The sequence below is a fragment of the Pelodiscus sinensis genome, chromosome 11, assembly GCF_049634645.1.
Source record: "Pelodiscus sinensis isolate JC-2024 chromosome 11, ASM4963464v1, whole genome shotgun sequence".
NCBI classification, from domain to species: Eukaryota; Metazoa; Chordata; order Testudines; family Trionychidae; genus Pelodiscus; species Pelodiscus sinensis.
Window position 1 is genome coordinate 5040082 of NC_134721.1, and position 24654 is coordinate 5064735.

The following is a 24654-nucleotide window of genomic DNA, read 5'->3' on the forward strand; positions in this document are numbered from 1 at the left end:
AAATGTGAAAAGGTGGGGGCAGGGGATGAGTGAATGCATGTTTTAATAAGGAGAGCGGCTGTGCAGTGTTCTTCCTTTCTAACTTTATTCATTTGTCTCACTCACTTGCACATCCCAACAAGCTCACAACGGGAAGGTAGGTCTTTGGAGTCCACATCATGTTATCAAATGTAAATGGCAAAACAAGTCAAGGTAAAACCTACGGGGGCTAGTCTATGACCAAAAAACCCCCCCAAACAAACCCTTCTGTGGGTTCAAGAGGAGGACACGGCTCTTATAATGCTCTTGAAAGACATCAAGGAAAATATGCACAACTGACTGCACACTACAAGTTGTGTTTTCAAATGGGCACTAGGCTGTTGAGCTCCCAGCTTCCTTAGATTTTCAATGGCCATTCTTTCCTTGGTGCTTTGGAAAATGCCAGCCTGCAACCATGTTTCTCAGGAGATGCAAAGACACACAATTCAGCTTCTGATGTGGCTAAACTTGGAGGCTCGGGAGACTTCCTACCAGAGAATCTATCCACACAGCTGCCTAATGCTCCGGGAATGCATTTCGCCTGAAACACCAGTGTGTTTGGCTGGATGACTACTTGTGCTTCTTCGTGCACGGAATTATATCAGATCTATGGAAGAACCATCCAGTTTCTGCGTTTCTCAGTTGCTGCAAAACTGGCGGAGGCCGTCTGGAGTGAGAACTCTCTGATGTTTGTGTTTCTGGCATTATGTTCTGTGTTATTTTAACAAACTTGGCAATGTCCAACTCCCTTGCCCTCACCCTTTCCTTTACTGTGACATTTGCTGACACAAACCGAGCAATCTCCCGGTAATGCTCTAATGCCAGTGTTTGAGGTATAAACGTCCCTTCCTCAATTAACACTCATCTACCACAGACTTCAAAAGACCTGATAGTTGGTTTTGTGGAGCAATGCAGAAATTAACACGGACCCACTACTACTGCCAATTTCCTTGGCAATAACCCATTTGACAATACCGAGAAGAAAGTGGAATGATTCCTGCCTTCAAGTGCTTGCTTGACTCTTACGTTGCCTTGTTAAATTCCTGTTTTGAGCCAGCTTGGCAGAACACGCTCTCTGCCCTCAATTAGGGGTGAAAGCAACTAGTCGACTACCCGATAAGCATATACTTATCAGGCAGTTGAGTAGTGATTTGACTAGTTGCTTCCCCGCCCCCTGCTGCCTCAATCAGAGAGAGGTAGCAAAACGGGGGAGCAGGAGCCGGTGCTGGAGGGAGCTGGCTTAAAAGCTGGTTCCCCCCAGCACTATTTCTAGGGGGCAAAAGAGGCATGAGGGGTAGACTGGTCATGAGCCAGGAATCAGCTGTTTCCCGGCTCACTCCTGGGCCAAGACACTGCACTTAATACATTTTAAAAGCAGCAGTGCAGGAAGAGGGATCAGGCACGGGAACAGCTGTCCCGGTTCATGCCTTTTTCCACTCCCCTCATCGCTTCACGTCTGCTTTTTAAATGTATTAAGTAGCTAAAAGGGTGTTATAAGGAGGAGGGAGAAAAATTGTTCTCCTTGGCCTCTGAGGATAGGACAAAAAGCAATGGGCTTAGCAACAAGGGAGGTTTAGGTTGGACATCAGGAAAAACTTCCTGCCTGCTAGGATGGTTAAAATATGGAATAAATTGCTTAGGGGGGTTGTGGAATATTCATCACTAGCGATATTTAAGAGCAGGTTGGACAGACACCAGTCAAGGACGATATAGACCAGTATTTCTCAATTTTATTTGGCCACAGAACCCTTTTAAACTCGAAATAATTTTGCGGAATCCTGAATAACAGTCTTATATATGGAGCGGAAAAAGTAGACCACAAATAAGTAAGGATAACAATAAACAAATGCTAATTGAATTTATTCTCACTAGTTGTATTGGTTTGCAAAAATTGGCATAAAAGCAACTTTTCTTCAATAGATTTATCAAAATCATAACGGACAAATAGAAGCAAAACTGCAAGATCTGCAATGTCAGAGGACTCGTCTAATTGTAATGAATATGCATCACATAAATGCAGCCGAAAAATAAGCTCCTTCTTGATGTCAGCAGCAAGATCGTGAATACGACACGTGACAGTATTGTTTGATAGCGACACAGCCTCAACTTTTTAACAAGGCTCCTCGTCCAACATACACATTACAATATCTTTTGCGCATGGTTTTATGAATCATAGACTCAGAATACTAGGACTGGAAGGGACCTCGAGAGGTCATCGAGTCCAGTCCCCTGCCCTCGTGGCAGGACCAAATACTGTCTAAACCATCCCTGATAGACATTTATCTAACCTACTCTGAAATATCTCCACAGATGAAGATTCCGCAACCTCCCTGGGCAATTTATTCCAGTGTTTGACCACCCTGACAGTTAGGAACTTTTTCCTAATGTTCAACCTAAACCTCCCTTGCTGCAGTTTAAGCCCCTTGCTTCTTGTTCTAACCTCAGAGGCCAAGATGAACAAGTTTTCTCCCTCCTCATGAGGGATTCCCCAATTGTGTGCACTTCTCTGGCGAGCGATATATGCTAGCTTACGTTGTAAGACTCCCTGAGAGCGAGTCCAGGGATTCACGGTGGTATATACCAGGCGATTGCACCGCTGATTGACTGCACGTACAGCGCTGAGTAGTGACATCATCGTCCTCACTCTCTGGCTAAGCTGGCATTACACTGGGACACGTACCGTGGCCAAGACAAACGAAAATTCTTTTCCATCACATTCATAAATGCTTAAAAATTAATTATTTTTTGTAATCATAAAATGTTATTGTAATGGAATTTTCTCACGGAACCCTTATTTTCACTTCGCGGAACCCTGGGGTTCTACGGAACATCATTTGGGAAACACTGATGTAGACGGTTCTTGGTCCTGCCGTGAGGGCAGGGGACTGGACTCGATGACCTCTCGAGGTCCCTTCCAGTTCTAGTGTTCTAGGATTCTAAGGGCTCTTAATGCATTTAACAAGCAGAGATGCAGCAGGGGATGACATGGGAGACTAGGTGCGAGCCGGAAATCCACTGATTCCCGGCTCGCACTGGTCCCCCAGCTATACTTCTGCCTTTTCAATGTATGGAGAGCAGGCGGCTCTGAATACATTTACAAGGCAGAACCACAGCAGGATTAGCTCCTGAGCTCTGCAGTTTCCCCTCTTATCAACTAATCGAGCCGGTGATGGAAATTCCAATGACTACTCAATTAACTGATTACCCGCAATTTAACATCCCTCCCCTCCATCACCTCTTTCCGCCCCAAACCAGAGCTCCAAATGATCCCTTCCTCTCCTCACCATGGCCACGTTCAGGCAATAAGGCAGAAACCAGCCCTGTCGCCACCCTAAATGGAAGGTTGTCAAACCAGCTGCTGAAACTAACATTCAACAGGCCGCGTACTGATCCCATTCAAGTCAATGGCAACATTCCCTGTGATTTCCAAGGGTACATGAGCTTGCTTGACATGTTGATGGTAAATATCTTTAAATCCTTTTTTTTTTCTTTTAAACAGGGTACCGGTTTCCCCAGGCTAGTCTGGTCTGTGCCCGCTCATGTGCAAAAGCATACAGGGGCCTACGGACAGGAACCTGGCTCATTCAGTAGGGCTACATGGCCATTTGGTTGGGGCTCTGAGTTCCAAAGTCTACAGCAGCAGAGCCAGGCTAATGCTTTTAAGAATCCCACCCTCTGTCTCAAGTGGATGCATTGGGCTCTGGGTGGCCCAAACAGTATTTTGGGCACGTTAACCCCCCCCCATCCAGCTTCAAGAAACCCGTAGAGCAAGACCAGCAGTCGGTTCTTCCGTGCTGTTGTACTTACTCAGGCCTGTTGCATTCGCGAACTGCGGTTTTTATTCCGCCGCCACAGGTTCTGGAACAGCTGCCAAAGGGACTCCACGAACCCCACGCTCCGTCGATTACTGGTGCCTCTCGCTCCTTGGGGACACACACCCCATACTTGCAGTGCTGGATGCAAAAGAAGGCATTACAGGGCTGTTTCACAATCGCTTTCTGCTACAGAATATGGACGTTTTAGATGACAGTAACCCTCTTTAGCCCATGTTCGTTTGTCTGCCTTTTCTCAATGGCTACACTCACAAGGAAAGGAACAGTTTACAAAAGAAGCCTTAAATGACCATGTTTTAGCATAGATAACCCGCGGGTTATGCAAAATTTTACAAACCACGCCCCTCCCCCCCCTTGCGGCCTATACTCTTCCCTGTATAATGCAGGGTTTTTTTTACTTTGGTGATGGCTGAGGTGCCGAATCAGAATTGCTGTCATAGCCTGAGCAGCTGTCACAGGGACCAAGCAGATGGGGATGAGAATTCAGGGAAGAGGTGGGGAGGGAGAGAAGATTCCCGTGCTGTGGGAATACCCAGCGACCTTTCTTCCCTCTGTTGCATCTGGCTCTCCGTGTGTGCGTGGGGGCGGTGCTCTGTTTAAGGACACAGCTCCTTTGCTCAGCTCCTGGCTCTGGCTGCCTGGGGAAGACAGCACCCCGGGGGAGTGCACAGCACGGGCGGAAGGCAGCTGGGGAGGGCTAGAGACGGTGCGAGGGGTAATTCCAGTCACCTTCCCTTCCCATGCAGCCTGGGGCAGACAGCTCACCCTGGGGGAGACAGCCTGTCGGGCTGCGGCCATCTACTCTGCGCTTTGGCAGTTGTGTATCTGGGAGCTCAAATGCTTCTGCATGACAGGCTCAGACCCTGACGCCTGAGTTAATTACCCTCGTTATCTTTCATTAACAGTACCCGCGGTTCACCTCCCGTGGGCTATACACGTGCGAGGGGTATGTAAGACTTTTTTATTCAATCAGGAAAAACCGCCGGTAATACACTGGTGCAGGTAATACTCGTGTGCGGGTAATATACGCTCATTTACGGTACTATTCCTCTGTCGCTTAAGTCGCATGGCTCAAACACTGGATTTTTTAAAGTGCTAGAGCTCTTAAAAGCCGGGGTGGCTGACCCTCCTTCCCCGAAATCAAGGATGAAACACACAGGTCCCAGTTGAGGAAACAACTACATGCCTAGTTTTAACAGTAGGTACACAGAATCCTAGGATTGGAAGACACCTCAGGAGTCATCGAGTCCAGCCCCCTGCCCAAAGCAGGATCAATCCCAATTAAATCATCCCAGACAGGACTTTGTCAAGCCAGGACTTAAACATCTCTAGGGATGGAGATTCCACCACCTCCCTAGGGAACCCATCCCAGTGCTTCCCCACCCTCCTAGGGAAATAGTTTTTCCTAATATCCAATCTAGACCTCCTGCATGGTAACATCAGACCATTGCTCCTTGTTCTGCCATCTGCTACCACTGAGAACAGCCTCTCTCCATCCCCTTTGGAACCTCCCTTCAGACAGTTAAAGGTTGCTGTCAAATCCCCCCTCTCTCTTCTCTTCTGTATAAGCCCAAATCCCTCAGTTTCTCCTCATAGGTCATGTGCTCCAGCCCCCTCATCATTTTGGTTGCCCTCCACTGGCCCCTCTCCAATGCATCCACGTCCTTTCTGTACTGGGGGTCCCAGAACTGGACACAATACTCCAGATGTGGCCTCACCAGTGCCGAACAAAGGGAAATAAACACTTCTCTAGGTCTGCTGGCAAAGCGCCTCCTAATGCACCTCAATACTCTGCTAGTCTTCTTGGCTACAAGGGCACCCTGTTGACTCACTGTTCACATGCTTTTCTGACTTCCGTAGCAACAGAAGCAGGCCACATGGTGTTACACTGTTCTGCAGGAGACTAGGGGGAAGCAACAGATTCAAACCGTTTGCATCCTTAAATGGCGAAGACCAGACAGATTGCAGAGGCCAGAAGAGTGATTTATAGAGACACGGATCACAGCTACGCCAGCCGCAAAATACCCCCTGTTTACTGATCCCAAACTGCAATGCAACACGAGTAGTGACAGCTTTAGAAAAAAAACCTACTCATCTGATTTTCTGGCTAGCGGCTAGGAGCCTCAGTGTGTCAGTAGAAGAAACAGCAGATCAGGAATATACATTAAGAAAATAAAACAACCCTCCAGAACTGTAAAAAACGGCCAGAACAAAGGTAAGGGAAAACATGAGAAAAATAAGGCAATAAACATGGCAAATAAAAACCCACCCCAGAATACCTTTTATTGTATCACATCACTTTACTTCCCCAGGTCTGATTGCGATCTAAAAGTTTTGTTAGCATAGGAATGGTAAGTACAAACAGGGAGGGAAGGGGTTGGGGGGAGAATCACCCACCCAACCCTGGCAGTTATGTCAGCAAAACCCCGAGGGCAGACGCAGTGACACCGGCAAAAACAATCCTTTTGTGGGAAGAGCTTAATTAGTTCAGGGACCCGGTGTGAGCTATCCTAGCAAAAGCACCCTTTTGCTGGGATAAGCTGTTCCTCAATACAGGGCTTGCTTGTACAGGGCATCCCTGCTTTAAGTCGCCCTGGGTATACATCGGGTCCGCACCGCATTGGGTCAACAACCAGCAAGGACTTTGCACAAAATTCTGCCCATGAAGTGATAGCTCCCATTTGTGGGTATTTGTGAAGGGATCAGCAAGAGGTTTCCGTCTCAGGGTACGTCTAGACTACAGGCTTTTGTCGACAGATACTGTCGACAAAGCTTCTGTCGACAGAGAGCGCCTAGACTACATCCAGTTCTGTCGACAAAGCAAGCCGCTTTGTCGACGTGAGCGTGTAGACGCAAAGGGCAGTGGAGATGCAACAACGCCTTCTGTCGACAGAACTCTGTCGACAAAAGGTGTCAATCCTCATAGAATGAGGTTTACCGCCGTCGACAAACTGCCGAGTTCTATCGACATTCTGTTGACAGAACTCGGCAGTAGTGTAGACGCAGGTATAGTTTTGTCGACAAAAGTCCACTTTTGTCAACAAAACCCTGTAGTCTAGACACACCCTAAGGCAAGGTGTCCCAACCTATGGGTCAGGACCCAAATATGGGTAGCTGTTATATGCTCTAAGGGATGGCTGCTGCTTTAGCCAAATGCTTGGGAGCAACACACTCTGCATACTTTAGACAGCAAGAGTCTGTCACGTTGGCATGTTCAGAATCATGACGATGCCATTGTTTGGCTTTTTAGAAAGAGCGGATCAGTTTGACATCACATTTTGAGGCACGGTCCCGGCACTTTACTGAAGCAGTAACCGACAGAGGCTGCTGCTGTGGTGTCTGCTCTCTGCGGTGCCTCGCACAACGGGGCCTCCATCCGCCACCGGGGCTGTTCGGTAATAATCGTGCCGGAATAAGAACAACAGGACGAGGCCCTCTGTCAATGAGCCTCTCTGGAGCGAGAGTGCAAGGACAGAAATGCGAAAACTTGCAAAAATATTTTGCCAGCAGTCACTCGTTAATCTTCATAAATAGCCCCAGGGGGAAGCACAAGCAGTGTGATCTTTCCTTTTCTCAGGGCACAGTGCAAAGGCAGCTGATCAGCAGGAACCGGGGGGGAGGGCACTAGCCATATGCCCCCCAGTTCAGGGAAGGGCCAGGACAACCCCCTCTGCCCAGGGGTTGCCCCTTCTCCCCAACTGAGGGAGCCTGGGGGACTAGCAGACTGAGGGTCCACCACCCTCCCTCCCCCCGCACTCACTAGTGTGGGAAGCAGAGCAAGGCACTTCTAGCTGCTTTGCTCTCTCAGATGCCACGTCGCTCCACTTCCTGCCAGGAGCGCAGGCAGTCCCCCCATACCCGGAACAGGGCGGCACAGCTGGGGCCGCCTTGTTCCACTTCCCTTGCTGGTGAGCGCGGGGGCATCGCCCCTCCACTAGCCCTCCCCGGCATTTGTCCCGCCTGCCCACGGCATTGGGAGTGCAAGGGAGTGTGTCGCCCCTGCTATTGCAACCACTTCATCTCAGCCCCTGCATAACGCCGGCCAGCCAATTCGCCTAGAACAGGAGCTCTCAGACCTTGCTGCACTGTGGCCCCCTGCCGGCAACAAACCTAACCACAAGACCCCCCGGGGGGAGCCAAAGTCTGAGCCCCACTGCCCCAGCTGGGGCCTAAACCTGAGCTCCATCCACCAGAGCTGAAGAGGAACCCTCAGCCCCTCTGCCCGGGGGCGAAGGCCTCAAGCTTAGGCCTGGGCAACGGCCTTGGGATTCTGCTTTGGCTCCAGGTCCAGAAAGCCTAACGGGAGCCCTGGTGACCATGTTAAAACAGCGTCGCAGCCAGGGTTGCCAGGCGTCCGGTTTTGAACCGGACAGTCGGGTATTTGAGCTTTCTCTTCAGGAAACAAATTGAGAAAATACCGGAGATAGAAATGTCGGGTATTTTCTAATTAAGTCAGTTTTATTGTTATCAGGAGAATCAGCACGTAGCGGCGTGCTGCCTGGCTGGGACATGCTCACGCTGCATGAGAGTGTCTACTACGCAGGAGAGGGGGTGGGGTGGGGCAGGAGCAGGATGGAAACCCCGGGGCCGGACTTGCTGGTGCGCCCCACTGGGAGCGTGTGCAGGACGGGCAGCACCTCGGGATCTGCGTGTGCCCGGGCCAGCCCCACTCCCGGCTGGCTGGCTGGCTCCCCCCGGCCAGCCCCACTCCCCCCAACCCCTTCCCGGCCAGCCCTGCTCCCCCCAACTCCCTCCCAGTCAGCCCTGCTTCCCGTTGGCCAGTCCCCACCTCCCAATTTCCCCCCAGCCAGCCCCGCTCCCCCCCCAATCCCCTCCCAGCCAGCTCTGCTTCCAGTTGGCTGGTTCCTCCCCCCGATCTCCCCTGGCCAGTCTCTCTCCCCCTGACCCTCTCCCGGCCAGCTCTGCTTCCAGTCGGCTGGTTCCCCTCCCGCCCCCTGATCTCCCCTGGCCAGCCCCGCTCCCCACAACTCCCTCCCAGCCAGCCCTGCTTCCTGCAGGCTGGTTCCTCCCCCCGATCTCCCCCGGCCAGCTCTGCTTCCACCAGCCATTCCCCCCTACCTCCCCTGGTCAGCCCCATTCCTCCTGGCCAGCCTCGCTCCCCCCACCCAGCCAGCTGGCTGCCTCTCCCTCCCCCCCACCCCGACATCTGAGATCAAGTGTGTCCTGTATTTTTCTGGTAACCCTAGTCGCAGCCCACTTTGGGGTCCTGACCTGCTGTTTGAGAACCTCTGGCCTAGACCATCCCACCTCTGCACCGATGAGCTGCGGAGGAGGGAAGTGAGGCCCAGGAGCTGTTTGCAGTGCTGTGGGCTTATAGTTACAGCTCCCAGGAGTTCTCGCCCTCCCTGTTCTGTGCTCAGTCCATCTGGGAAATCCAGTGTTAAGCCTAAAGAAAAAGCAGGGCTGAATTCAACTCCCATGAGTCTCAGTGCTGGTTGGATTGGGCACTTCCATGGGGGTGTATGTGGCAAGGGGAGGAGGGGAGTTCGTAAACCTATCATAAAACAGGCCTTGCAATGAAAATGCTGACACGCCTGTAATGCTGAAGTGGCACAGCTCATCTATTTAGACAAATCACAAACCATTCATCAAATTAATGCTGTGTCGACATTGCTCGATTACTGCGGAGGCTGGGCTGGTGCGAAAAGAAACCGAAACGGAACGCTCTCTCAGATGTCAGAATTTGCTGATGCACCCAGGTTTCTCTGGCATGCTGTAGTCTGTTCGTTTCAGATTAAATTTGTGACTGATTACGAGGGGCCCCAGAGAATCAGTGGGGGAGTTTCAACTGTTTCTGAAGAATTACCCAGTGAAAACGCCATGGAAAAATCTCTGTAAAATCTCGGGAAGAAGTCTGAGAAGAGGTTCCCCCTCTCACCGCTACCAGACTCCGTGTCAGAACCAAAACCCCCAGGAAGGGGAAGTATCATTGATTTCGAGAGAGCAAACGTCATCTTTTTAATTCCTCCATCCCCTGCAATCAGTTTCCTTGCTCTGACGGAACAGGCAACGCCATCAGGAAACTGCCTCTCATGTTCTCTCACAGAGAGGTCATATTTAGGCTTCCTGCACCTGTAGATTAACTTGGACAAATTCATGCTTTTTAAAACAGGCAAGTTCCTGAGTTCAAATCCTGCTGATCACTCTGGGGTAGGTTATTCCGGCCGCCAGGAACACTGACTATTAATGTCTCATTCCGACAGGTTTCTGTAGGCTACCACGCAGACACGTCAATCTTTTTCTCTGGGCACCTGAGGGCAACGAATAGGAACCGGGTGAACCACGATTGTCTCACCTTCACATACACCTCACACACCACGTGCTGCCAAACCATGCAGCCAAATCTTTCTCCAGCAGAAAGAACATTGCACACGGTTGCTGGCTAGCCAGGCAAGGAGTGGAACTGGAGACCCAGGGTCAGGTTTCGGCGGGACACGAGTTTAGTGGGACACCAGGGTTCCTGTGCCAGCTGCTGCCATTCCAAGCCTAGGCAAAACACGGGTCCCTCAGCGTGTGTAAGGGAGTGTGCTTCCTATCACGCAGCCTGCCTGCCACTTGCTAGCAAAGCAAGCCGGTGTTGGGCTAGCCACTCGCTTTTTGGGATGGGCTGGATCCATTTGAAGGCGAGCATGTCCTCTAGCCTATAGCATGCCCAAGGTTTGCTTTCATCAGCAGCCCTGATTCCCAAGGGACCGCTTGTTTCACAAGAGCCTGCCGCAGTACAGTTGGTCTTATGTAAAAGTCCAGTGCCGCCCGATTCACCTGGGTGGGCCCAATCCTGCCGTCTGACGCCTACCTCGCCGCTGCTGAGGTTTCGAGGGCTTAAGCGCTACAAGATGGGGCCTCATGCCAGTTGTTTTCACAGCCTAAAGGGTCAGCAGCTGTCAGCAAAGTTAAGAGACACATGGCATCAAGATGGCCGTGCTGTCCCAGGGGACAGACTTCCTGCAGAAACGTCGACATCGGCAGTGAATCAGTTAGCCACACACAGGCTTGGCACCAGCAAAGCAGACTGTATAACTTACAAATGTATGCAAACAACAGACCTTGACATGACTTACAAGCTTCACATCTGATGGCTAAGGACACAGCCCTCTGCCAGGAAAGTACACTAAGCTATGGATTATGTACAGCGTTTCAGGGTTTGTGGTCAGAAATAGCACATCATTAAAGCAAGAAAGAGAGATGTTGCACGTTAATAAACAGCAAGATTAAATTAAGGAAATACAGTTGTGCCTCTTGGAAACATATTGTGAATATTGAAGTTGCATAACTTTCATGTCTTCTTTGTTTGTTTTACATCCATGTTTAAATATTATTTTTGTGTTTTGGAAACACATGAATTAAAACAGAAAAACACAGCGTCTGCCAGAGCTCGCTTTCTTATGGGCCTGTGTCTTGGGGGAAGGACTGGAAGTGCTGTTGTTAATCCAGTTTTTGTCTGGATCAACTTCAAAATAATTTATGCAGACATAAATTCATGCAGGGAAGTCGTGGAGGTGGAGCAAGGCATTATAACAGAGTCTACTTTCCTTTGTCTCTCCAAGCAACTCCTAGAAAATTCACCCAGTCCAGATCCCATGCATGAGTTGACTTGCTACTGAATAAATTGGCAGACAAGTGTTCTGAGACTGCCTATACGACTACCTTACTGCCCTAACCAAGAAACCAAACCTCACAATTATTTCTCTGCCAGCAGGAGAAAAAAAAAAGGCAACCATGTCTGTAATTCTTCTCTTTTTGGCCATTTTAGAAATAGATCCATATATCTTGTGGTTTTAGGAACTAAGTTTAGAAGCCTCTGTTTTGGATCGGAACACAATCACTTATTTTAAAAATCAAGGAAACAGTGATACTGTGAAACAAAGTAAATGATTGACAAGAGTATACAGTTAGCAAAAGCAAGAAAACCTGAGGTTGGATTATTACTTGACTTAATCTGATGTTAACCTCCCTACTCTCATATTCACAATATGAATAAATTAACACTCCTCTTCTATATGAATAGCTTTGATTTAGGAATAAAACTTAAGCTAGGGGGATAAGATATCCAGGTTGTTTTATCTCCGTTTGGCAGTGCAAGCTCTTTGGTTTCCTAAGATATTTCCATTAAAAAAGGGCACTTGATTTTCTCTGCCAACTCATATAGAATACTTTAAACAAGGAGACTTGAGACAAAGCATTACTCAAAAGGCAGGGCTCCTGGCCTCATCATAGCTTAGTACAGAAATAGCTACCCATTTCAAAGAAATTAACTCCAGATTCTGTCCACTGGTATTTTGCAAGATGCAGTTAAATATTGGGGAGGATTTTTATGCTGATTCAAACTTTGGAAGAGTCAATTAGATTAAAACACAGAAGCTTCTCCACCCCATCCCCTTTTGCATGTGGCCTTTTGGCTCAGATCCACAAAGTGACTAAGTGATGCTCAGTGTCATGACACCTAATTTTTCGGCACGTAGGGAAAAAAAAGTCACAGGACCAACAATGCAAGACACACAATAAACTGGGCACCTAAGCGCCCTATCAGTGAATGGGAAGAGACAGACCCTTTCGATGCGACTCACAAAAAGCCAGCATGACAACGCTGCCAATGGGAGATGCTGAGGAAAGGGGTATCGACCTTACAGGGACAGACACCTAAATCTGGTCTGGGAACCGAGTAATTCCTGCAGAATGAGTCAGGGGTCTACTTTGCTCCACACAAAACAGTCACCGTGATTCCCACAGGTTGGAGCGCGCATGTGGGAGGCAGAAGACCCCAGTTCAATTCCCACCTCAGGCAGGGGAAGAGAAAGGAACCCCACCGCCAAGGAGTGCTCGAAATACCGAGCTCTGGGATAGTCTGCTTGGCGGGCGGGGGGAGGAGAGCTTCCCTCAGCCTCTCCGGTTGAAGATGTTCCACTCTCGATTGATAGGGAGAGAGAAAGAGGCAGGCAGCAGAACATGCCCATGGGCTGCCCGTGGCCAGATTTACGGGCGCGAGGCCTCAGCATCTGCCTCGACAAGGACGCTCAGGCATTTGCCGTCCACGGCCTTCGAGACTAGCTGTTGTTTACGCCGTGATTTTATGCCACTGCAGCACAGCCGCTACTCGGCTCAGAACACCGCACCTGCCACGCTAATTCCCACAAGTTGTGCGGTTATTCGGTTGATGGCTGGAGTGGGGGGGAAAGAATTGAATGTGACTGGAGGAATGGGAGACAGTTTGGGGGATGCACAGGACCGACCTAATTTTCAGGAGACACTTTTTGGGCTGAGCAGGTTTGGAGGGTCTCTTTTGGCATCTGTGATTCATTAGAATTGGGACGGTAATTTCCGGATGTCGTGATGAATTTTTTTATCCCAATGAAAATGAACAGACAGGATGATGCTACAGCCGGTGGTTGGGCACCCCACTGGAAAGCGGGAGACCCACCGTCTTGGCTCCATACTCCAACGGGAGAGGCTGAGAGAACCTCACAGCTCAGTGTTTAAAGCGATGGGAGACCCCAGTTCAAATCTTTTCCTTCTCCTGAGGCAGAGACTTGAGCTCGGGTCTCCCACGATGCAGGCGAGCGCTCTAACCACTAGGCTAACCAGTTACAACCGTACTATTCCCACCTTAACCTCCTAGAGTTTGAATGGGACTAATCCAGTAGGTAGCCTCTGAGCAGGCCTACTGGATTGGCTCTCCCGGGTGAAAGAAGTCCCCCTCTGCCTCATGCTTTGGGGATTGTGCCAGGACGGAGGCTACTCCCAGACCCTGCCTTGCAGGACTCACTGCTTTTACCAGGCAAGACCACAAAACTAGTTACTACTGGGATTATTGCTTCCCCCACCCCTCTGACGCCAACAGGGGGTACCTTGTGGCTTTACATTTAATTGACCTGTCATGAAGCCTTACTGCGTCTGACTGTAAAATTCCTGAACCGCTTTAAGCTGGCAACTCTGGGAAACTGGTTATGTCAGACTGAAGACTGTGCCGGGCCAAGGAGGGTGCTGCGGGGGTCTGAGTGTGAGAGGGATCGGGGTGGGGTGCTTCTCCGCCCCCTTGCTCCCCGCTATGGGAGCAGAGGGGTAAACCCTCAGAGGAAGTGCCTCTGTGCGCTGATCGGCAGGAGGAAGGGGGAGCACGCAGTGATGCTGCCTCCTTGGGTGTTCGCAGTTTAGGGACACCCGGAGTACGGAGGTTCAGTTGTACATCTTCCTTATTTACTACAATGCAACACAAAGGTAGCAGCATGCCGTATACACACTGAGTACAGGTGGAAACTCTCTAAAACGGGACTCCTGGGTCACCACGGATGTTGCCGGATCACAGAGTCTTGGTGGAGGGCCTCAGGTAGGGGCCCAGTAGGTGTCAGGATCCCACCTGGGCTGGTTGCAGGGAGACTGGTGGCTGGAAGCCCTGCTGTGGAAGCCCGTCTGAGCCGGCGGCAGAGCGCCCAGAGTGCCAGCAGGCTCCAACGGTCGGCCGCAATGGGCCTGGGAGCCTCGGTGGTGGCACTGTGGGTTGCTGCAGCAGGTCTGGCAGGGCCAGGAACCCCGGGTAAACTGCGGCAGAGCTAGTGGGCCGGGAGCCTGGCATGGCAGAGGGACGGTGGCAGGTAAGGGGGGAGCCGGCAGCTGCCAGGAGAAACCAAGCTGCGGGCCCAGAAGTGACTTCCCTGATCCGGCAAAATCCCTCATTCGGAACCAGTCAGGCCCTGAGGGTGCTGGACCAGGGAGGTCCAACTGGTAGTAAAACTTTATCTGGGAGTCTTCTACTGGGAGCAATACTAAATGAAGTCGATGAAAAGTGTCTCAGTGGGAAAGGGGTATTTCCAAGCTCAAACCCGTATGCCTTTTAAATGGAGACGTTCACCCTTACACAGCGGGCCCCTATGCCGTCTACACGCCACTGACGTTCCACTTACACCATCAAGTTAGAGTTTAAATTGGCTGCAGTGAGTAGGGTTGCCAGATGGTTTCACCAAAAATACCAAACACTACCCCCACCAAAAAACCCCACTGGGAAAAAAATTCTGTCGGGGAAAAAAAGGGGGAGACCAAAAAAAAACCAGGGACCCTGACAGCAGTTATTAAGCAAAAAAAAAAAAAATAAAATTTAAATTTAAAAATAAAAAATCAGCATGGCCACTTTAAGAAGAGGCTTTTTGCCGGCAGCCATTTTGTTTTTCTGTTTTAGCCACAAGACAAGCCCCTGCAGAACCAGGTAAGCGGGGGTTGGGGGGGTGTCTGGGGGACCGGGGGTCCAGGGGCTGGGCCCGGTTGCTAAGTGTGTCGTAGGGTTGCCAGATGTCCGGTATTTCCGCTTTGTGGCAGGGAAAACCCCCCCCAGAAAATACCAGACATTTTAGGGGTCCGGTATTCTCTGAATTTTTTTTACTGGACAGAAGGCGAAAATACTGGACTGTCCGGGTCAATACCGGACACCTGGTAACCCTAGGCCAGTGAGGTACAGGCCTTAGGCCAGTGGTCCCCAACCTTTTGAGGTTGTCGGGTGCCAGGGGGCGTGGCCGTTAGCCCACCCGGCGCCAGCGGGCAGGGACACTTGCGCGCCCGGGGGCGGCACCCCCATAGCCGCGCGCCCGGGGCCGGCGCTCCCCCCGCCAAGCGCCGCGTGCCTGGGGCCGGCGCTCACCGTGCACCATGTGCCCGGGGCCAGGCCAGCCCCGAGCACCTGGTGGGCGCATGCAAATGCCCCCGCGGGCGCCATGTTGGGGACCACGGCCTTAGGCCGACTCTGAGCAACGGGAAATGTCATGGAAAAGGGCAGAAGACTGAGGCCACTGCCAAAGAGTTCCAAAGAGCAGGATACAACTGGGAACCTCGTGGATGTCCCCATGACAGGTCCCCAGCATGGCTGCATGAGATGATGCATGATGTCCATGCCTCTGCTTTTCCATCAGAAAGAAAAAAAATTAAAAAAATCAACCCCTCTGCCCATGGCCTAGAACCATCATTTAGCAAAACTCAGTGGCCAGAAAGTTTTCAGAAATGCAGAAAATTTAATCATCTATTTCTTTTAGGAAACTATGTGGGTCAAAAATCGCCTGAATCCATTTAAGTAAAATGCTTTGAAAAGATCGCGTGTATTAGACAGTAATAGGGACAGCCAGGCTTCCAAGGAGACAACTATTCATGGTTCGCCAGAGTGTTACAAAACTGAATTTTACAACACAGGTCCTAGCAAATCATCGAGCAGAACTACTTGGGAAATGTTCGTTCTTGCAAAAAAAAAAAAAAAAAAAAAAAAATCTGGTCAGAGATAAAAGATTCAGCCGACATTTTTCTTCAAAATGGTTGGGTTCTCGTGGAAAAACTAAAATCCCACCAACTATATTTTTTCATGAGTTTTTGGCTCATGAACACTGAAAAAATTTCAACCACAAACTGAAATGTTTTGTTGAAATCCAGCATTTTCCAGAGACATTTCCATTTCTGGTGAAGAAGTTGTCAAAGAACATTTCAAATGAAACATTTTAACCCGCTCTGTACTCTATCCTGAAGTTGTCCAAGCAAAGAGCCAATTTTAAACATACTAATTACCAACTGCATGCACTAAACTTCCAAAGAATAGGACAGGAAAACTCTCGGGGTTTGCTCAAGGCTATTAATTCCATAAAACACAATTAGCTTTCCAAAAGGCAGAATGCATTTCAAAAACACAATAATGGCAAACAGGAGATTTTAACCACATTATACAAGGAACCATTTAGCTGCAGATGTATTTGACAGAGGCATTTGTCGATGACACATTACTACATTAATTCCAAGTTAGGGAAACACTATCATTTTGACATTGTATGCCACCAGCACTGACAAAGAACAGAACACATTGTCTCCCACGTCCCAAGCCAGCACTATGACACTGGGCCACCATAAAAGCTATACAGAATTGTTCTGGGGTGAATTTCAGACCACGTCTAAACTTACCCGCAGATCGACTCTCTGAAGACCCATCTTCTGGCATTTGATTTACTGGGTCTAGTAAAGACCTGCTAAATCGAATGCTGAGGGCTCCTCCTCCCTCCTAGAGACGCTGGTACTCCTAGACCTTGCCTTTTTCCTGTCAACCTCCCGTTGTGGGGAGGGTGCCAAAGTTCAAATCGAGGGATGCTGACTATGCAATTAACTTAGCTAAAGTTGCATATATTAATTCAAACTTCCGGGAGGCCTCAGTTGTAAAATGCACTCCATGCAACTGAACTTCAGGGGGAAAAAACTCTTTTCATTGATATTTACAGGCCGTCCTCGCTATAAGTCCAAGATACATTCCAAAAAAACTTGGACTTATAGCGAAACAACTTAAAGCGGGGAAATTTTTTCCCATGGCTAACTTCCACTTGTGCAAATTGTTTTGGGGTGGGCTTTTTTGCACAACATAAGAGTGGGGAATGGGAGGATTTATCAGTTCCTACAAGCATCAACAACTTTAGTGCAGAACGGATGTATACCAGGGTGCCCTGTACACTAGGGCTACGTCTAGACTGGCATGATTTTCCGCAAATGCTTTTAACAGAAAAGTTTTCCGTTAAGAGCATTTTCGGAAAAGCATGTCTAGATTGGCATGGACGCTTTTCCACAAAAGCACTTTTTGTGGAAAAGCGTCTGTGGCCAATCTAGACGCGCTTTTCTGCAAAAAAGCCCCGATCGCCATTTTCGCGACCGGGGCTTTTTTGCGGAAAACAAATCTGAGCTGTCTACACTGGCCCTTTTGTGCAAAATATTTGCGCATAAGAACTTTTGCCCGAACGGGAGCAGAATAGTATTTCCGCAAGAAGCACTGATTTCTTACAGTAGGAAGTCAGTGCTTTTGCGGAAATTCAAGTGGCCAGTGTAGACAGCTGGCAAGTTTTTCAGGAAAAGCGGCTGATTTTCCGGAAAAACTGGCCAGTCTAGACACAGCCTAGGAGCCTTGTAACACTGTTTTTATCTACAAAGGAATGAAACATCAGATATTACAGACCTTTCCAGGTTCACACTCTGTCCCGTCAGCCCAAGGTGTGTGTTGAGTACGGCATCCTTTGTGCGCTCCATCGATGTTAATGCACCAGAGTCGACGGCACTGCATCTGCTTAATTAATTGAAACAATCACAGTATTAAATAAGGCCCAGCTTGAGCGTGATGCATCACATGACGTTTCACGCTAGACTTGCCATCTCTATATCCGTGAATGTGTGCAACAGCAAACAGCGCCAGAGGAAGGGGGGGTACCGAATAGCCCAGGGACCATAAAATACCAGTCCCAAAAGCGGTTGAGTGTGAGCAAACGTCTTCATCTGTGCGGAGCCCCTACGAAAGCAAATTACCAGGAGAGCTGACTGGAAAATTTCTGTCAACAGGTGTCCCGAAGTGGGGACGGTATCCGCTCTATTCACTGGTCATGTTGCATGTGACTCCCACTCTCCTGCACTGTTCTGTAGTGACTCTATGTGTGTGTGCCTCAGTTTCCCTGGGCACTGCACCGAGGCCAGATGGGGATGGGCATTTGGGGGTGTGACTCACACTGGCGGGGAGGGGCTGCCCCAGGCCAGCACATTCACAATGGCCCAGGCTCACTGTAACATGAGCCTAGAAAGAGGGGAGAAACCCGGTGACCTCTTTTGACCTGGAAGCTGGAGGCAGGCTGGAGGCGGGGCTGCCTGCAGGGCTGGGAGCAATTGCTGAGTGCAGGAGTGAGTCTTAGCTGGCTTAGGATACCGGGAGGCGGCCCAGCGCCCTGTCTTTGCCCCCCCCCCCCCCCAAGATGGGACGGTACTGAGCGCTCCTGCCCCTGTGCTAACAAGCCCGTGCCATGCTTTGTCCCTGTGAACTAATAACCCTTCTGTTCTGCCTGCTGGCTCAGAGTCCCATCTGGCTGCGGATGGGGTGCAGGGCCCGGGGACTTCCCCCCATCTCGGTGACGACAGAAGAATCGGACAAAACATGGGCTGCGCACGTCCGCACTGGAACCAGAATCATGAAAACGCCACCTCTCTTCTGCTCGCCGTGCCCACTGAGCCGAAGCTAGCAGTGACCCTGAGAGCCTTCCCTCCGGTGGGAACGGTTAGTTGTCTGTGTGGAACGGAACATAAGGGAACCGACACGCACTGGTATCGGGGGGAGGGGAGGGGAATCTCAGCAAACAGCAGCAGGATTGCCGGACGGGGAGGAGGCTAAGGGGGCAACTGCCTCAGGGCCCGGTGGTTCAAAAGGCGCTCCTGATGACTGCTGCTGCTGTAATTGGGGCCCCTAGAGCCCCAGGGCCCTTTACATCACTGGCAGAAAGGGGCGGGGTGAGGAAGGCACATTGCATTCTGGGCAGTGCTGAGGACTGCCCCCCACACCTTGGGCCTAGCGAGACAGTCAGCTCCCCAGTAGAGCAAGGCTGAGCCAGGCTGCAGGGGAGAGTGAGGACAACAGTGTGATGTGAACAGAAGGCTTTTGTTTCCAGGGCGGTGTGTTAAATAACCCTGCCGTGGCTCATCCACACAGGACAGTCGCACTTTACAGCTCCCAGCTAATCATGTGGGACTTGGATTTTCCCGAGCGACTAGGTATTTTGAGATGCCTCCCGCTCTAGGTGGCCAATTGATAAGCCCAAGAAGCGATGAGCACCCGCCCTCTGGGGAAAAATATCGAACCCCTTTCACGTGTCTTAACAGATGGAGGCTCTCAGCATCTCTCTTGAAGATCACGGGTAGGAAGCTACCAAATTCATAGGCCATTTAGGTCAATTTCACAGTCATCGAATTTAAAAAACACCCACAAACGTCATGATATCAGCTATTTAAATCTGAAATGTCACAGTCTTGTAGTTGTGGGGTCCTGGCCCAAAAAGGGGGGGGGGTTGCACAGTTACATGGGGAAATACCGCTACCCTTACTTCTGAACTGCTGCTGGCAGCATTGCTGGAGAGTGGCTGCTGCTGGCCGAGAGCAGTCGCCAGCAGCACTGCCGAAGTACGGGAGGCGTGGTGTGGTGTTGCTGCTTCTGCACTGCAGCCACCCAGCTCTGCAGCCACTCAGCTCTGAAGGCAACACAGAAGTAAGGGTGGCAATACTGTGACCTCCCCCCATTGAAACAACCTTGCAACCCTCCTGCAATTCCCTTTGGGGCCAGGACTCCCAAATTGAGAAATGCTGGTTTCCCCTGTAAAATCTGTATGGCATACAGTAAAAGCACACAAAAGGCCATTTTTCATGAGGGAGGCCAGAACATAAGTAAGGTCAGACCTAGGCTGTGTCCAGACTCAGGGGTTTTTTCGAAAAAAGTAGCCTTTTTTCGAAAAAACCTCACCTGCGTCCAGACTCAAGCCGCGTTCTTTCGAAATTAAATCGCAAGAACGCGGCTTTTCTTTCGATGGCGGTAAACCTCATTTCACGAGGAAGAACGCCTTCTTTCGAAAGTTCCTCTTTCAAAAGAAGGCGTTCTTCAATGTAAATAGGGCTTCTTCGAAAGAGAGCATCCAGACTCACTGGATGCTTTCTTTCGAAAAAGCAAGCCGCTTTTTCGAAAGTTCAACGTGCAGTCTAGACGCTCTCTTTCGAAAGAGGCTTGCAGTCTAGACATAACCCAAGAGTCCAACTAGCCCATATCCTGTCTGCTGACAACGGCCAATGCCAGGTGCCCCAAAGGGAGTGAACAGAACAATAACCATCAAGTGATCCTTCCCCATCACCCATTCTCAGCTTCTAACAAAGCCGAGGGACACCATCCCGGCCAGCAGCTATTGGTGGACCTACCCTCCATGGACTTCTCCAATCCTTTTTTATTTTGAAGTCCATGAGGCATTTTGCACGGCCATGACTTTGGTAGGGCCCTAATCATGGATGAGGTTGTTTAGCAAAAGCTGTGGAGATTTGTGCTTCTGAGTTGAACGCCCTGGAGCCCAACCCTGCTGATGGCCCATGGTAGCAGTTGTTTCCACAATGCCTTTTGTCACTTACAAAAATTAACAACCCGGGTACCAAAACGTAGTGTAATGGGACTAAACCAGTAATGGTCTGCTCCTATCGCATGTTGCCAGAGAAACAAAGAGGAGGACCTGCACTTACCATGTAGGGGCAGACTTGAGAGCCCGGTCCAAAAATTAACTCACATTGTTTATTAACATCATAAATTACTCCTGGGAGTTGCTGAGGCAACGTGTAAGTTCTTGAGACAGGCTCATCGAGCAAACACTCCCCATAACCGGTGCTTCAATAAAACAGAAGAACAACAGGGTCAAACAGGGATTTGTCAGGCCGCAGTATCTTTATCAACGCAGTAGCTCTGTGTCCCTCACACATTAATGACTTCACCCCCAAAGACTCTTGCAGAGTAGGGAATTCTGACTATCGGCCATTTTGCACACACAGCTGCTCTGGGGCATAATGTGCTTAAATGGTGTGGCCCCCGAGTGCCTTCTCCCAGCCTGGGCCTTGACCCACAAGGCCATCCTTTGTCCCTCATTATTGGGTTGTCCTACTGAACAAATACTACTTCAGCTAGTGCGAAACCCAACACATGGCTCCGCGCTCCAAGAGCGAGAGGCAATACTGCACAGTCCCACTGCACAAACACTGTAGGAACCACTTGAAGCTGTACACGCTCTCAGATCGGACAATGCCCAACGCTGGGCCTTCGCCTGCTTCCATCAAAACCAATAGGAGAAGCAGAGAGGCCCAGGACACACCCCTACGTAACTCACGAGACCGAAGAGGAAGAGAACAACGATATTTATTGAAAGCCAACATGTTGGGAAGAGTTTTTACTCCTGTCGGATGATATCGTAGAATCAAAGGATGAACACTCTTCAGTGTACTTAAAATGCACTCTGCACTTTTCACTGCCATCCTGGGCTCAGATCCTGGGCCACGGGAAAGTGGCTTTGTACCATTCCCTCGTGCTAGTTAAGGAAGCAATCTGAGGACTTCTCCTTCTGTGTAGGGGCATCCTAAAGAGGAACAGTGACATCGTAGACGCTGCCATGCTAACCCCTTCCCAGCTACCCCCGTAAGGAGCAACGCCAGAGGAGAGGACGCAATGCCAAGCCTCCTCCCTCGCCCCCACTTCATCCTGGGGATTGTCAGATGTCAGAAGGGACAATCAGTGCAAACCAGAGCAACTAAGGGCCTCTCTTATTTATTCCAGGGCCCAGGTGGGCTTTGGGTCAGCTCTGAGGCCCCCAGAGCACAGAGGTGGGTTACGTGGCCTTCAGTAATTGCCTGCCTAATTGTACCAGGTGCTTTGTCTCTGAGTCACAATGCTTGGGAAACTCACTGCTCAATAGTAGAGATGACAAGTTCCTTAGAAGCAGTTTCCATGGGGAAAAGACTTAGTCTTCTCCTCAGAGAAGCAATTCCTTGCCAACTAGGACAAGAAGCAGTGGGCTTAACAGGAGTATTGTGAGCAAGACATGAGAAATTCTTCCATTCTAACCTGTGCTGATTAGGCCTCAGTTGGAGGATTGTGTCCAGTGCTGGGTGCCACATCTCAAGAAAGATGTGGAGAAATTGGTGAAGGTCCAGAGAAGAGCAACAAAAATGGTTAAAGGTCTAGAAAACATGATCTATGAGAGAAAGCTGGAGGAATTGGGCTTGTTTAGTTTGGAAAAGAGAAGACAGAGGGGACATGATAGCAGCTTTCAGGTATCTAAAAGGGAGTCACAGGGAAGAAGGAGGGAAATTGTTCTCCTTAGCCTCTGAGGCTAGGACAAGAAACAATGGGCTTAAATTGCAGCAAGGGAGGTTTTACTTGGACATTAAGAAAAAATTCCTACCTGTCAGGGTGGTTAAACACTGGAATAAATTGCCTAGAAAGACTGTAAAATCTCCATCACTGGAAGTATTTAAAAGCAGGTTGGACAGACATCTATCGGGGCTGATCTAGATGGTGCTTGGTCTGCCGTGAGGGCAGGGGACTGGACTCAATGACCTCTCAATGTCCCTTCCCGTTCTAGTGCTCTATGATTCTATGAGTCTATGATAAGCAAGAGACAGAACTAGCAGGGTCCCAGTCTCAGAAGGTGCCCTCCTACACTAGCAAGTAGGGGGACACACAAACTCCATTTCTATTCCTTTCCCCAGGACTTGATTTCAATGTAGCAAATGAGTTCTTTCAGGTAGGCTGTATAGACAATACCACCACCACATAGATAGTATCTTACTCTAGAAACTCAGTAATGTATTTCCTACTGCATTTTGACCACATCCAGGGGTTGGTGTAGAAGTTCAATGTTGGTGCCATGACGTGTTGCTGATTTTTCCCTCCATCTTCTTTGCACTTATTATTGTCGTCATGGGGCATGTTAAATCTACCAGGAGCAAAACAAGGTCTGATGAGGGGCATACTAAAGGCCAAGCATACTGCACTGCAGCAGAAACAGGGTGCATAAAACATTCTAATTTTGAAACTGCCGGTTAACATTATAGATAAAAATAGTCTCCCCACCTCCTCCCCAAAAAAAGATTTGGAATAACCACGACACAGTAGCAATGCTTTGGAGCAGTACTGGGGGGCTGGCTGCCAACCGCTCCCAAGCACAGAAAGCCTTTTGACATCAGCACTATAAAGGGTGACGTGGGACATGAGGTATCCGCAAGCCAGAAATTCTGGTTAAATCTTGATGCAATTTTCTTTCTTGCTAGCAGCCATCATGATCCTGCAAGCAGGGGGGTGGGTGCAGCCTGGGAGGAGAGGGCATTCACCTGGGGACCCCAGGGTGGTGGGTCCAAGTTCCACCATGCACTCTGGGAGCAGCTGAACAGCCAATACAGGCTGGGTCAGGGCTGGAGCTGGCTCTAACGTTAGGTTTTACATTTGTGTAGCATGTCTACCCCACAGAGCTGCAACCCACAGATGGCTGAAGTTCCCTGTGTACTTAAGCCCTGAGGGTATGTCTACACTAGCTCGTTAGTTTGAGCTAGATAGGCAAATGAGGGCAACCGGAGTTGCAAATGAAGCCCGAAATTTAAATATCCCTAATTCGAAGCCCCTCATTTGAACTACCTACTCCGTGCCGCGTGTAGCCGTGGACATGGAGTTCGGTCTAAGGGGGATTTAAAAATGGCAGCGCCCGGGAACATGCAAACGAAGCCCGGGGTATTTAAATCCCAGACTTCCTTTGCAACTCCGGCTGCCCTCATTTGCCTTCCTAGCTCAAACTAACAAGCTAGTGTAGACATACCCTGAGAGTTCAATCGCCTAGTAGCACAAAGCTTCTAATAAAGCTGAACTACAATTTTAGATATCTAGGGCCACATTTATCACGGGTGTAGCTGCCTAAATGGAGTCACACCAGGAATAAACAAAATGTGAATATTTTATCTGGGCGGGCTTCCATTGATGATGCTTCTCGATGGCATTCTGTAAATCCAGGTCTGATTGGCAGCACGCACTCTTGTTGAAGAATGCTGCAAAAATGCACTGGGATCTGTTGCTGTTACAAGAGGGGAAATGAATTGATGTGATCCGCCATGTGAAAGCTGATGAGTTTCTGTTCCCATTAAGATTCCATTTATTAAGCCAACTCTTGCCTCCTGTACAAGAGCACAGAGGCACTTCCCCTTCCTACCTCAAAGTCCCTTTTGCACAAAGATCAGGAAGTAAGCTGCTGCAAGTCAGAGGTGAGGACGGCCAAACCTTTGGGAGATTTCTGTCAGGGCATCAAATACCCCTCCCCCCCCCGCCCACAACTGCAATTAAAAATACACTGCCCCAATGTTTTCAGTGGAGAATGAACTATTTATTAGAACTCACTCATCCCAACTCTCTAGTGTAAAGGTGTGTCTACACTGAAGCGCTAGCGTGACAAAAGCTACGCAATACGCA

At 49.7% G+C, this 24654-nt stretch overlaps 1 protein-coding gene across 5 annotated transcripts in view; it reads right to left on the reverse strand.

Annotated features, from left to right (window-relative positions):
* The window catches only part of ADAMTS9 (ADAM metallopeptidase with thrombospondin type 1 motif 9), a 159029-nt gene that overhangs the window by 100351 nt on the left and 34024 nt on the right, over nucleotides 1-24654 (reverse strand). For 4 of the 5 annotated variants that reach the window (XR_012906430.1, XM_075938511.1, XM_075938509.1 and 1 more), the window contains 4 exons: nucleotides 22991-23137; nucleotides 20898-21039; nucleotides 17827-17934; nucleotides 3826-3971 (listed from right to left, as the gene is read on the reverse strand). Coding sequence is in view for 4 of the 5 variants with exons in the window: in XM_075938511.1 (XP_075794626.1) it covers nucleotides 3826-3971; nucleotides 17827-17934; nucleotides 20898-21039; nucleotides 22991-23137 (543 nt within the window). In the remaining variant the exon portion in view is untranslated. The remainder of the gene's footprint in view (nucleotides 1-3825; nucleotides 3972-17826; nucleotides 17935-20897; nucleotides 21040-22990; nucleotides 23138-24654) is intronic. The other variant, XM_075938510.1, reaches the window with a different exon arrangement.